Source organism: Arvicola amphibius, chromosome 10, assembly GCF_903992535.2.
Source record: "Arvicola amphibius chromosome 10, mArvAmp1.2, whole genome shotgun sequence".
Lineage (NCBI taxonomy): Eukaryota > Metazoa > Chordata > Mammalia > Rodentia > Cricetidae > Arvicola > Arvicola amphibius.
The window spans coordinates 6,679,499-6,693,926 of record NC_052056.1 but is presented as its reverse complement, the minus strand read 5'-3'; the positions used below and the strand labels follow the sequence as shown (position 1 = coordinate 6,693,926).

The following is a 14,428-nucleotide window of genomic DNA, read 5'->3' as shown; positions in this document are numbered from 1 at the left end:
AAGGGAATATAATTTTCCTGGAAACTTCTTGCTGTTTTGAGGGTCATAATATGTAGCTCTGGCTGATCCAGAACTCATTCTGTAGATCAGGATGGCTTTGAATTTACAGGGATTCACCTGCCTCTTCTCCCAAGTGCTGGGATTAAAGGTTTGTGCCACCCCCACTACACATCTCTTAATGTGATCATTTTGTCTTGTGTGTTTTAGACATATGTCCTTTGAAGCCTTGATAATTTGAACATTTTTCATAACTGTAAATTCCTTTTAGGACACGTTGGAGAGCAAAGTGGTTTGAAATTCTAATCGCTTTTCAATAAATGTAATTAACACGCAGGTAGCTTTCAGAAGAAATTGCCTGGGCGGTAGTGGTACCACCTTTAATCCCAGCGCTTGGGAGGCAGAGGCAGGCAGATCTCTCGGTTTGAGGCCATCCTGGTCTACAGAGCTAGTTGTAGGACAGCTAGGACTATACAGAGAAACCCTGTCTTGAAAAACAATATTAGGTGGAGGGCCCTTTTTCCAACAGACCCACCTTCCTCCGACTCACAGTGGCTGAGTTGCCACAATGAACAGCCCTTTAATCCTAGTGCTGTGGAGGCAGAGTCAGAAAGATCCTTGTGAGTTGGTCTAAACTAGCGAGTTCCAGGCCAGACAGAAGACCCAGCCTTCAAATAATAACAAACAAGATAAGTATGTATAAATGCCCAGAGAAGGTGTAAAGTAATTGTTTTATAAAGTCCGCAGTGAGCATTAGAAAAACAGCATGCTTTTTAGGGCATGATCAGTCTAAGACATTTTCTTTTTGCTTTGCCAATTCAGTAAGCTATTTTTCCTCCAAATGCTTATATATTCATCAGTATAGATAGTAAGCCTAACATTTAGATGGCTAAAGAACACAATTTATTGTATAAAGATATATTTCTTCCATTTTTAGTAACAATAACAGTCCAGATTGTAGAGTTTTAATAAAATTATTTGGTTTTTAAAAAAAATATGTGGCAGGCCAGATGTGGTGCATGCCCTCAGTTCCAGCAGTTAGACAGAGGTGGGCAAGGTCAGGGCTACATAGTGAGACCTTTGTCTTAAAAACAAAATAACAAAAAATGGCACTTGTTAGTAATTATAAATGTTTTTTTATTAAGACTAGCCAGGTTTACTGTGTTTGAAAACCAGTCATTCCTCACTAAAGTCTTTTGTTTCTTTAATGAAATTGTTAGCAGGTAGTTGTTTTATGTGTATTCAGTTAGTAAAACTCCAGTTGAAACTGAATTAATTTTTTTGCAAGTTTACACAAAAATAGTAAAAAAAAAATGTTTACATGAATGACCTTGTTTTATCTATAATAACATTATTTTGGCCCCGTGATCTGGGAATAGGTTGAGCCAAATACCATTTTACTGGTAGTATAAATTTGTTCTTTGTAAATTTCTTGAATTCCAGAAGTTGTTTAGGTACAGAATTTTTAATAGGTATAAATTACTAGATGCAATTTTCTTTTTAAATTTAAAGGCATTTCACTCGAAGTCTGAAGCTGAGGAGAGGCTACAAGTAACCTCTACCCATTGTCTGCCTTGGCTGGTTGTGGTCAGTGCACAGGAGTGGGTCTCTTGTGGCCACACTTTCTACCATAATGTTGAATCATCTATTTTTCCTTGTGTATTGGCTCATTAACATTTAAGTAACTGGAGCCAGGCAGTGGTGGTGCACACCTTTAATTCCAACACTCAGGAGGCAGAGGCAGGCAGATCTCTGTGAGTTCGAGGCCAGCCTGGTCTACAAAAACTAGCTCCATGACAGTTAGAACTGTAAAAATTCTTGTCTTGAAAATAAAAAAGCACTGCTCCCCCCCCCCCCCAAAAGACCTTTGGTAACTGAAAGCTTTAAGTTTATTTTTTAAACTCCCTTTGAAATTAGATTTTAAGGAATTTCTTTATCATAGTTCTGAAAACTTTGTGTAAAAATAAAAGCACTCCATCTGAGTGTATAATGTTAAAGGCAAACATATGAACTAGAACACTGAGATGTGTGGGCAATGTAATGAATATAAGGCTATGTTAATTAGGTTATTAATGTTGAATTACTTATCATGGTGTGATACAAGTATTAATGAAGATTGAAAATTTTTCTTGTCAAGCGGAAGGAGTGAAGGCCAGCTGAATGGTGAAACAAATGCACCCATTGAAGGAAGCCAGACAGGTGACCCAGCTGCCTCTGCAAGGAGTCTCCCAAATGAAGAAATAGTCCAGAAGATAGAGGAAGTCCTTTCTGGGGTCTTAGACACAGAACTACGATATAAAACAGGTAAGTTGAGGATAACTATGTCAAAAGTCTTTTTAAGCATTTCAGATGTCCACAGCACTGTCTTTAGGTTAATTTTTTTCATGGTGTTTTGAACTCCTTTGAAAACAGTTATATTCAAGCATGAACACTGGAGTACTTCCTTGATTTACTGGGAAAATAAGGTTTTTAATATCTATTTCAGTTTTGTTGTGACTAAATGCAGGATTTTTTGTGTGTCTTTGAAGTATTGTATTAATATCAGCTCTTTTTAATGTAGCTTTTGGTGTCTCTTTTTAATTTTTGTTTTGCATGTATGAATGGTGGAGTGTATGGATGTGTAGCTTGTGTGTGGCTGGTGCCTGAGGAAGGCAAGAGGAGAGGGTATTAGAGCCTATGTAATTGGAGTTTAGACAGCTGTGAGCCGCCAAGTGGCTGCTGAGAACTGATCAGGATCCTTTGCACTCTCTTAAACACATTGTTCTAGTTCCCAAGTGTCAATTTTGTAAGGTGCTAGAGCCTGAACTAAATTTCTAGTGGTTTTTAAGACACCAGATTTTGGTTTAAATCACATGCTTAGAAGTTGACTTGTGCCAGGTGGGTGGTAGTGCATCCCTTTAATCCCAACACTAGGGAGGTAGAGGCAGGCTGATCTGAGTTCAAGGCCAGCCTGCTCTGCAGAAGGATTTTCCAGGACAGCCTAGGGTACACAGAGAAACTATGTCTCGAAAAACAAAACAAAAAAGAAGTTGACTTGTTTATACAAAGCAAGTTGAAACATAGTCATTGCATAGTATTTCCTTTTTGGAACTGATTAAATAATGGGTGATTAAAATGAATTTGGGGCTGGAGAGGTAGCTTAGCATTTAGAGCAATGACTGTTCTTCCAGAAGTCCTGGGTTCAATTCCCAACAACCACGCGGCAGCTCACTACTGTCTGTAACTCCAGGGTCCTACTCCCTCTCACAGATATACATACAGAAAAACACCAATAAAATAAAAATAAATTAAAAAAAGAATTTGTGATTAACCACAGAAGTACAGGAATTGGGTGTGTGGTATGGTTCTCTCTGGTAGACATTAGAATAGCAAGTCTTGCTTAGATCATAGATAGTCTTGGTAATCTTGTTATTTTAGGTAAAAACTACGATTTTATGGTTATGTGAAATAATAGGAAATTAATTTTCTTTTCATATGGTGTCTGGTGTTGGTATTTTTTCCTTCTGTGCTAGGAATCCCTGGTATATTTGACTAACATTTTCTTAAGATTTGTCAAATTTTAAGGTGAGCAGGTGCTATATCACCTGTATAAATGATGGCTAATAAAATGTTAGTAGAAGTTATTTGAATGAGAGCATTTTTATCTTTGGACGTTAGTCTTTTAGTAGTTCTGTAATTGGAGTTTTTTTTTAATCTTAAATAGGAATTGAAACTAAATTTGAAGTAAACTCATTGACATAGTTGTAAAAACTTCTATAATTTGAGAACAAAGTTTTTTGGGGGGCAGGGATTGTATTTTGAGACAGGGCCTCACTTTGTAATTCTGACTGGCCTAGAGTTTTGTAAACCGAACTGGCCTTGAACTCACAGAGAACTGCCAGCTTCTGTCTACAGAATGTTGGTATTAGAGGCATGCATTGTCATACCCAACCTAAGAAAAGAGTGATTTTCAAAATATTGTGTATTTCTGGATAGCTATCCCTGCGTATACTCATGTATGTATATGCAGACTGTCTTATTTGTGGAAATCACTTAATTTGTGGAGTTGATTTTCTTCTGCCATATGGGCCATCAGGTTTGCCTGCAAACATTTTTACACGCTGAGCTGTCTCATTGACCCTGAGGGGAAAAAAATTAACCTTAGATTTTTAGTGAAATACTGTCCCATTCTCCCCCACCAGGGTGAAAATTGAAGCCAGGGCTCTGCACATGTTTAGCAAATACTCTGACCTGGGGCTATGTCCTGCCTTAAAACATAATTTCCTTCTAAATAGGTTTTTGTGTTAGACTAAGAATTTATCTTGAAGACTTTAGTTTTATGAATCCTGGAGAAATGGCAGCCTTCAGGCTTATTGGTCAAGAGATAATAGGTTATTTTGTAAATTTTTATTTACAGTATGATTAATTATATAGTGATTTCTACATGTAAATGAAAATAGTGGCAATTTGTATGAATCTACATTGGGGAATGACTCACAAGTTTTCATTACTTTCAGACTTGAAGGAGGCCTCCAGAAAAAGTAGATGTGTATCTGTACAAACAGATCCTACTGATGAAGTTCCTACCAAAAAGTCAAAGAAACATAAAAAGCACAAAAACAAAAAGAAGAAAAAGAAGAAAGAAAAGGAAAAAAAATATAAAAATCAACCAGAAGAAGCTGAGTCCAAGTTGAAATCTCATCATGACAGGAATGTTGATCTAGAGTCTGATTCCTTTTTAAAGTTTGATTCTGAACCTTCAGCAGCAGTGGCACTGGAACATCCTGTAAGAGTATTTGGCTTATCTGAGGCCCGTGAAACCCCTTTAGTGCTAGAACCTCCAGTAGGATCAGTGGAGGCTCAGGAGTCACATGCTTTAGAGACTCTGAAGCCTCCTACAAAAACTGCAGAACTGTCTGTTGGATCTACATCAGTAATCTCAGAGCAGCCTGAACAGCCTGTGTCAGTTACAATGGAACCCTCAACGACCAAGAGTCTGGATTCCTTTGCAGCAGCACCAGTGCCTATGTCAACAGCAGTGCTGAAGTCACCTGAGCCCGTTGTAACAATGTCAGTGGAGTATCAGAAGTCTGTGCTGAAATCTTTGGAGACTGCGCCTCCAGAGATATCAAAGACCACGCTGGTAGAGCTTCCCATAGTAGCAAAAGTGCTTGAGCCACCAGAAACCCTCATGATAGTATCAGAGATACCTACTGAGGTGCACCCTGAACCAAGCCCATCAACAATGGATTTTCCAGAGTCATCTACAACTGATGCACTAAGATTGCCAGAGCAGCCTGTAGAAGCACCATCGGAGATTGCGGATTCATCCGTGACAAGACCTCAGGAGTCAGTGGAGCTGCCTAAGACCACAGCGGTGGATCTGCAGGAGTCGTTGGTGGCCTCAGCCCTGGAGTTGCCGGGGCCACCTGCGACCTCCATGCTGGAGTTGCAGGGGCCCCCTGTGACTCCAGTGCTGGAGTTGCCTGGGCCCTCTGCCACCCCGGTGGCAGAGTTGTCAGGGCCCCTTTCCACCCCAGTGCCTGAGTTGCCAGGGCCCCCTGCGACAGTAGTGCCTGAGTTGCCGGGGCCCTCTGTGACACCAGTGCCACAGTTGTTGCAGGAATTGCCCGGGCCTCCAGCACCATCCTTGGGGTTGGAGCCACCACAGGAGGTACCAGAGCCGCCTGTGATGGCACAGGAGTTGCCAGGGGTGCCTGCAGTGTCAGCGGCAATGGAATTGACAGGGCAGCCTGCAGTAACAGTAGCAATGGAGTTGACCGAACAGCCTGTGACGACGACAGAGTTCGAGCAGCCCGTGGCGATGACATCGGTGGAACATCCTGGGCATCCTGAGGTGACAACAGCAACAGGGTTGCTGGGGCAGCCGGAGACGATGGTGCTGGAGTTGCCAGGACAACCAGTGGCAACCACAGGTCTGGAGTTGTCTGGGCAGCCTTCAGTGACTGGGGTGCCAGAGTTGTCGGGGCTGCCTTCGGCAACTAGGGCACTGGAGTTGTCAGGGCAGCCTGTGGCAACTGGGGCACTGGAGTTGCCTGGGCAGCTCATGGCAACTGGGGCACTGGAGTTCTCAGGGCAGTCTGGGGCAGCTGGAGCACTGGAGCTTTTGGGGCAGCCCCTGGCAACAGGGGTGCTGGAGTTACCAGGGCAGCCTGGGGCGCCAGAGTTGCCTGGGCAGCCTGTGGCAACTGTGGCGCTGGAGATCTCTGTTCAGTCTGTGGTGACAACATCGGAGCTGTCAACGATGACCGTGTCGCAGTCTCTGGAGGTGCCCTCGACGACAGCGCTGGAATCCTATAATACGGTAGCACAGGAGCTGCCTTCTACATTGGTGGGGGAGACTTCTGTAACAGTAGGAGTGGATCCCTTGATGGCCCAAGAATCCCATATGTTAGCTTCTAACACCATGGATACCCATATGTTAGCATCCAACACCATGGACTCCCAAATGCTAGCATCCAACACTATGGATTCTCAGATGCTAGCATCTAATACCATGGATTCACAGATGTTAGCATCTAGCACCATGGACTCCCAGATGTTAGCCTCTAGCACAATGGACTCCCAGATGTTAGCAACTAGCTCCATGGACTCCCAGATGTTAGCAACCAGCAGTATGGACTCCCAGATGTTAGCAACCAGTTCCATGGACTCCCAGATGTTAGCAACCAGCAGTATGGACTCCCAGATGTTAGCAACCAGCTCCATGGACTCCCAGATGTTAGCGACCAGCAGTATGGACTCCCAGATGTTAGCGACCAGCAGTATGGACTCCCAGATGTTAGCGACCAGCAGTATGGACTCCCAGATGTTAGCAACCAGTTCCATGGACTCCCAAATGTTAGCATCTGGTGCTATGGATTCTCAAATGCTAGCTTCTGGCACCATGGATGCTCAGATGTTAGCATCTGGTACTATGGATGCCCAAATGTTAGCATCTAGTACCCAAGATTCTGCTATGATGGGTTCAAAATCTCCTGATCCTTATAGGTTAGCTCAGGATCCTTACAGATTAGCTCAGGATCCCTATAGGTTGGGTCATGACCCCTATAGGTTAGGGCATGATGCTTACAGGTTAGGACAGGACCCCTATAGGTTAGGCCATGATCCCTACAGACTAACTCCTGATCCCTATAGGATGTCACCCAGACCATACAGAATAGCACCCAGGTCCTATAGAATAGCACCTAGGCCATACAGATTAGCACCCAGACCCTTGATGTTAGCATCTAGACGTTCTATGATGATGTCCTATGCTGCAGAACGTTCCATGATGTCATCTTATGAGCGCTCTATGATGTCTTACGAACGCTCCATGATGTCCCCCATGGCTGAGCGCTCTATGATGTCAGCCTATGAGCGCTCTATGATGTCAGCTTATGAGCGCTCCATGATGTCACCTATGGCTGAGCGCTCTATGATGTCAGCTTATGAACGCTCTATGATGTCAGCTTACGAACGCTCCATGATGTCCCCTATGGCTGATCGATCTATGATGTCCATGGGTGCCGACCGGTCCATGATGTCATCGTACTCTGCAGCCGACCGATCTATGATGTCATCCTACTCTGCAGCTGACCGATCTATGATGTCATCTTACACTGATCGATCAATGATGTCTATGGCAGCTGATTCTTACACTGATTCTTACGCTGATTCCTATACAGAGGCATATATGGTGCCTCCTTTGCCTCCTGAAGAACCCCCAACAATGCCACCATTACCACCTGAGGAACCACCAATGACGCCACCATTGCCTCCTGAGGAACCACCAGAGGGTCCGGCATTATCCGGTGAACAGTCGGTATTAACAGCTGAGAATACTTGGTCTACAGAGGTGACATTACCTACTGAAGAATCTGTATCACAGCCTGAGCCTCCTGTGAGTCAAAGTGAGATTTCAGAGCCTTTGGCAGTACCTGCTAATTATTCAGTATCAGAATCTGAGACTTCAATGTTAGCATCAGAGGCTATTATGACTGTTCCAGAACCTGCACAGGACCCAGAGTCTTCAGTCATAGCAACACCAGTTGAGTCTGCAGTTGTAGCAGAGCATGAAATGGTGACAGAGAGACCAGTGACTTACATGGTTTCTGAGACTACCATATCAGCTGAACAAACTGTGCTATCAGAGCCTTCTGTTATGTCGGAGACATCGGAAACATACGATTCCATGAGACCATCAGGACATGCTATTTCAGAGGTATCTATGTCCCTCTTGGAGCCAGCAGTAACTATTTCACAGCCAGCAGAGAGCAGTCTGGAGCTTCCGTCCATGGCTGTCCCAGCACCTCCCACTATGACTACCCCAGAATCTCCTGCTGTTGCCGTCCCAGAACTTTCTGCTGTGGCCAACCAAGAACTTCCCATTATGGTTGTTCCAGAAACCCCCACTGTGGCTGTCTCAGAACCTCCTGCTGTGACTGCCCCAGACCCTTCTGCTATGACTGCTCCAGAACTTTCCTCCATGCCTGTCTTAGAACCTCCTGTGGTTGTCCCAGAGGTTCCAGCTTTGGCTGACCCAGAGCATGCTACAACTGCAGGGTCAGGTGTTTCTTCCCTGGAGCCTTCTGTGCCTATCTTGGAACCAGCAGTATCAGTCGTTCAACCTGTTATGGTTGTTTCAGAACCATGTGTTCCTGTCCAGGAACCTACTGTGGCCATTTCAGAACCTGCTGTCACAGTTTCAGAGCATAGTCAAGTAATATCCTCGGAGATGGCTTTAGAGCCTTCACCACCAATAGTGGAGTCCAGTGTTTTTCCATCACATGTTATCAAAGAAAGGAATTTACTTTCTGGTGATCAAAGTTTTGGTCAAGAGGTTGGCATGCAGGAGATTCTGTTGCATTCAGGTGAAGAGCCACATGATGGAGGGCACTTGAAAAGTGACTTGTATGAAAATGAATATGACAGAAACACAAACCTTACTGTAAACAGTCATTCAATTGCTAAAGATGATACAGTGTGTTCTGCTGCCATTGGTCCTGTTGGTGAAACAAGTGAAGAGAGAATCATGCCTGTTGAGGCTAAGGAAGTCACAGAATTGGATACCTGTCCTGCTGTCAGTGAAGCTGATGCGGGAAGAAGCCTATCTTCTCAACTAGTTCTGGAACCAGATACAACGGGAACTAGTAAGGGGTTGGAATTTGTTACAGCATCTGTTCCCAGTTTAGATAGTAAATATGATGGTGATGTATCTTTAACCACTCAAGATACTGAACATGACATGGTAATTTCCACCAGCCCTAGTGGTGGCAGTGAAGCTGACATAGAGGGACCTTTGCCTGCTAAGGACATTCATCTTGATTTACCATCAGCAAATCTTGTTTGTAAGGATACAGAAGACTCATTTCCCATAAAAGAGAGTGACCAGACAGTAGCAGTTGCTCTTAGTCCTAAAGAAAGCAGTGAAGATAAAGAAGTACCTCCTCCCAATAAAGAAACAGTTCCTGATTCAGGATATCCTGCCAGCATTGATGAGATTAACGAAGCTGACTTAGTGAGACCGTTACTTCCTAAGGACATGGAACGTCTTACAAGCCTTAGAGCTGGCATTGAAGGACCTTTACTTGCAAGTGAAGTTGAACGGGACAGATTGGCTGCCAGTCCAGTTGTAATTAGTATACCAGAAAGAGCCTCAGAGTCATCTTCAGAGGAAAAGGATGACTATGAAATTTTTGTCAAAGTTAAGGACACACATGAAAAAAGCAAGAAAAATAAAAACCGTGACAAAGGTGAAAAAGAGAAGAAAAGGGACTCTTCATTAAGGTCTCGGAGTAAGCGCTCCAAGTCTTCTGAACATAAGTCACGCAAGCGCACCAGTGAGTCTCGTTCTAGAGCAAGGAAGAGGTCATCTAAGTCCAAGTCTCATCGTTCTCAAACACGTTCACGATCACGTTCAAGACGCAGGAGGAGGAGTAGCAGATCAAGATCTAAGTCTAGAGGAAGGCGGTCTGTATCAAAAGAGAAACGCAAGAGATCTCCAAAGCACAGGTCCAAGTCGAGGGAAAGGAAAAGGAAAAGATCAAGCTCCCGGGACAACCGCAAAACAGTTCGGGCTAGGAGTCGAACTCCCAGTCGTCGCAGTCGGAGCCACACTCCTAGTCGTCGGAGAAGGTCTAGATCTGTTGGTAGAAGGAGGAGCTTCAGCATTTCCCCCAGCCGCAGGAGCCGCACCCCCAGCCGCAGGAGCAGAACCCCCAGCCGCAGGAGTCGCACCCCCAGCCGCAGGAGCCGAACCCCCAGCCGCAGGAGCCGAACCCCCAGCCGCAGGAGCCGCACCCCTAGCCGCAGGAGAAGATCAAGGTCTGTGGTAAGAAGACGAAGCTTCAGTATATCACCAGTCAGATTGAGGCGATCAAGAACACCTTTGAGAAGAAGGTTTAGTAGATCTCCCCTTCGTCGTAAAAGATCCAGGTCTTCTGAAAGAGGCAGATCACCCAAACGTCTAACAGATTTGGGTAAGTCATATTTTATATTGTAATAGATATGAGTTAAGCTTGATTTCTAAGCCTGAGTCAAGGGTATTTTGGGGTGTGGTTTAGATAATCAGTTGTGTTTAGAGAATGAAGGGGAAGTTAGTGCACTTGAAAGATAAAAAGACCACCTGTGGGCAGTGTGCAGAGCCATGATGTATCTGGACTTGTTATTTCACCTTAATTGAAAGAGTAGTAGCTTGAGAAGCCTTGTTACAACTCAGATTAATTGTTATGTGCTGGATATATTTCAGCACATGGCTTTGCAGATGAGCAGAATTTGAAAATTTTCATTTAATTGTTTTCTTTCCTTTTTTTTTTTTTTTTGAGACAGAGTCTTAGTCTGTAGTGCATGTTGGCATGGAATTTACTATGTGGCGAGCCCAAGTGGCTGTGTTATCCTCGAGCTCCTGTTGACTGGGATTACAGGCTAAGCCACCATGCCAGACTTAGCTATAATATCTTAAAATGGCGACCTAGGATTGTTAGATGGAAAAGTTACTCTGTGTAATATAACAGGTTATTGAATTTAGGAAAGCTTGTTCTGAGAGTGAGCTGGATTGAGGATGCAGTTTATTTAGTGAAGTGATTATCACTTTATATTCTGTTGTCTTTAAAAATAATATTTTTCTAGCTGTGTAGAGATGGCACACACCTTTAATCCCTGCACTTGGGAGGCAGAGGCAAGTGGATATCTGAGTTTGAGGCCAGCCTGGTCTACAGAGTGAGTTCCAAGACAGCCAGGGCTACACAGAGAAATCCTGTCTCAAAAAACCAGAAAACAAAAACAAAAAACAAAACCTCTTTCTTATTAAAACTTGAAGTATGCTTACATGGTGGGTAATTTTTTGGTTAGGGCAGTCTAAAGAAAAAGACAAGACAGCAGAATTGATATTTTGTTTACTAAAAGTTTTCTGATATTTCATTTTCTTATAACTGAGGAACGGTAGGTAATTCTCAGTGATTGTAAATTAGTGAAGGAAGTTGCTAGAATGTACTACTTTTACCAAGGGTCAAAACTTAAAAAGAGTAGAAGGTGTAATTGCCCTAGTAATGGTGCAGGGGCACATTTTGCACAATGGAGAGGAATGTTCATTCTTGCTCAGTTGAAGGCTTCTTGAAAGAGATGGACTTGGAACTTAATAAGGGATTAAGTACTGTTAGATTAGAATGAGATTTGTCTGAGAGAGACAGAGACTAACTTGTTAGCCCACTATGTAGTTGAGGTTGACCTGAACTTCTACCACTGCCTCCGCTTCCCCAGTGCTTGTTTGGGATTGCAGTTTTCTGTGACCAGTTTTATGGAATACTGGGCTTTGAACCACAGGGTCTGTACATGCTCAGTAAACATTTTAACTAAGCGGCATCCCTAGCACAAAAATGAGAATGGTTTATGGTCATGTTAATTCTAGGAAATAATGTTTCCTTTGGTAGACTTGTTCTTCTATAATTTATGGCTAGGTGATCACAGAGTCATAGTAAGCTATCGTGTGTAGTATTTGCATTGGAAACAGAATAGTGTTAATTGTTGAAAAGGGTCCATTCACCTTGATCGTGGCCGTAACTTAGGGCACAATACTGATGCCTTTAATTTTATTGTCTATGATAATTTAGACAGAACAAAAACATACAGCATTTAGGAAAACTGCTTCTTGTATTTTTTCTCTTACAGATAAGGCTCAATTACTTGAGATAGCCAAAGCTAATGCAGCTGCCATGTGTGCTAAGGCTGGTGTTCCTTTACCACCAAACCTAAAGCCTGCCCCTCCACCTACAATAGAAGAGAAAGTTGCTAAAAAGTCTGGAGGAGCTACCATAGAAGAACTAACGGAGGTAAGCTAGACAGACTTTGTTTCCATTCTTAAATGGATTATTCCATGGATGTTGACTTCTGGAGCGTGCCAAAACCTGAATTGTGGGCTGAACTGATAATGGCTGGCACCGAGTGCCCAAAACCCGAAATACAGATGTGGCAGCGGCAGAAGCTCTGTTTAGCAGGCCATTATCCGGGATGGCTAAGCTCCGCTAGCTAAAAAGTTACTTCCCATTACTTTTGCTTTCCAGTTTTAGAAGCCAAACTGACTGAGGAGTGGAACGGTTCGTTTGAATGGAGGAGGTGTTGAGTGAGCAACACGCAGAAGCTCGCCTACAGTTTCGTTTCCATTCACGACGTGTTCACTGATCGCCAAGAGTGTACTGCATATACGCAAAGACACAGACAATCTTCAGAAATGATCTTTTGCCACCGGAGCTTGGAAATTAATGAGAATAGCTGGCCATTGCCTGAAAGGAACTTCTTTCGCATCAACATTTCGGGTTTTGGCTGTTTGGTACCAGCCATTGGCGATAATGGCCGGCCATTATCAGTTCTTCCTGCGGTTCGGGTTTTGGCAGTAACATATTTTAAATATACTTATTTTTGTTTTTAAAAAAAATTGATCTTTTAAAATTAAGGCTTTTTGGGGAAGCTTTGTTTTACTTTAATTTTTTTTTGTGTGTGTGTGTGGGGGGGGAGACGCTGAAATATTGCTGCTAGGATCCAGGAATAACACACTGTTTCATATACTGAAACCTGTTATTGGCTAGCCTTATGCCAGCCTGCCACTGTCAACATATTCTGTTCTCATTGGTTACATGCTTGATACACTCTTGTGTTTTTGGCTAATTGAGCTTTTTAATTCTATTGTAATATTTTCAATTGATAATAGATGTGACAAGTTCCGCTTGTATAGACAGGTCTACTAAAATTTACTCTTAACCTTTTTATAAACGGAATATGTTCCTTTTGCTTCTGAGGAAGGAATTGACTTTATATGTTGGACTGCATCAATTGCACCCTCTCCATCATGCCTTATTTTACATTCTTAAGTTACAATCCTTAAATAAATTTTAAAAAACATTCATGGAGAGACATGTTACTATTTACCCTGCCACAAATGTTTAACATCTTTTACCATACATTTGGGAATTATAAAGTTTCTTGTTTCCTTGCTTAGATTCATTATAGTTTGAGTTATAACTTAGAAAAGAAAGACCTAGCAAAAACCCTCTTGCTTACTTACCAAATGCAAGCTTTTATGTAAAAGTCTCCGAACACTTAGTGTTCTGCTGTTGTTGGTCTCATCTTCAGCGCTCTTGCCCTGTCTGACAAGTCTCTCCTGACTTGTTCACCACCACCTGACCAAGATGACTTTCTTTTCCTTCCCAATTCTTCTTTACTATGGAAATTGCGCTTAGAACTCTTGAAGAAATATTCTTTGATTTCCAAACCCTGCCTGAATATTCTCTCTTAAGCCTTTGTTCTCTTAGCACTTATGTACCCTGTTTGTATTATATCAGTTTGCACTTGTTATTGTGTTGTTCTGTAAAAAGGTTCTTCAATTACTTCTTGTATATGTACCCTTGTCTTGTATTAGATTGTAAGCTCCCTTGGAGCAGGGACCACGTCTTTACCTATTTCTTTCTCTTTATTTCTTTTCTCTTTTCTTTTTTCCTTTTTTTTGTATTTTTCTTAAGACAGTGCCCAGTTCAGTGCTCTGCACATAGTAGGTGCTCAATAAATGTTGTTGACTGAGCAGCCAGTGTGTGTTTAAATAATATATCTAGTAAGCTAAATTATGGGTCTTTAAGCTATCATAAATGTTGATTATTTGAAATTGATCTTATGTGATTTTTTTAAAAAAAAAATTACATGCTATTTTGTGTAAGCCATATTCATCTTTTGTTTGTTTTTACTTTAAAGAAATGCAAACAGATTGCACAGAGTAAAGAAGATGATGATGTAATAGTGAATAAACCTCATGTTTCGGATGAAGAGGAAGAAGAACCTCCTTTTTATCACCATCCCTTTAAACTCAGTGAACCCAAGCCTATCTTTTTCAATCTGAATGTGAGTATTAGTCAAGTGCGTGCAGACTGATGAGACCCTTGTGGGTTTAGTCTACTGAGTGTGTGCA

The 14,428-nt window shown here is 42.5% G+C and overlaps 1 protein-coding gene across 11 annotated transcripts in view; it reads left to right on the top strand.

The window, feature by feature from the left end:
- The window catches only part of Son (SON DNA and RNA binding protein), a 32,566-nt gene that overhangs the window by 2,404 nt on the left and 15,734 nt on the right, over positions 1-14,428 (top strand). For 10 of the 11 annotated variants that reach the window (XR_005287232.1, XR_005287231.1, XM_038346471.1 and 7 more), the window contains exons 3-6: positions 2,135-2,301; positions 4,494-10,457; positions 12,145-12,305; positions 14,215-14,361. Coding sequence is in view for 9 of the 11 variants with exons in the window: in XM_038346471.1 (XP_038202399.1) it covers positions 2,135-2,301; positions 4,494-10,457; positions 12,145-12,305; positions 14,215-14,361 (6,439 nt within the window). In the remaining 2 variants the exon portion in view is untranslated. Of the gene's footprint in view, positions 1-2,134; positions 2,302-4,493; positions 10,458-12,144; positions 12,306-12,536; positions 14,050-14,214; positions 14,362-14,428 lie in introns of those variants that run through there. The other variant, XM_038346479.1, reaches the window with a different exon arrangement.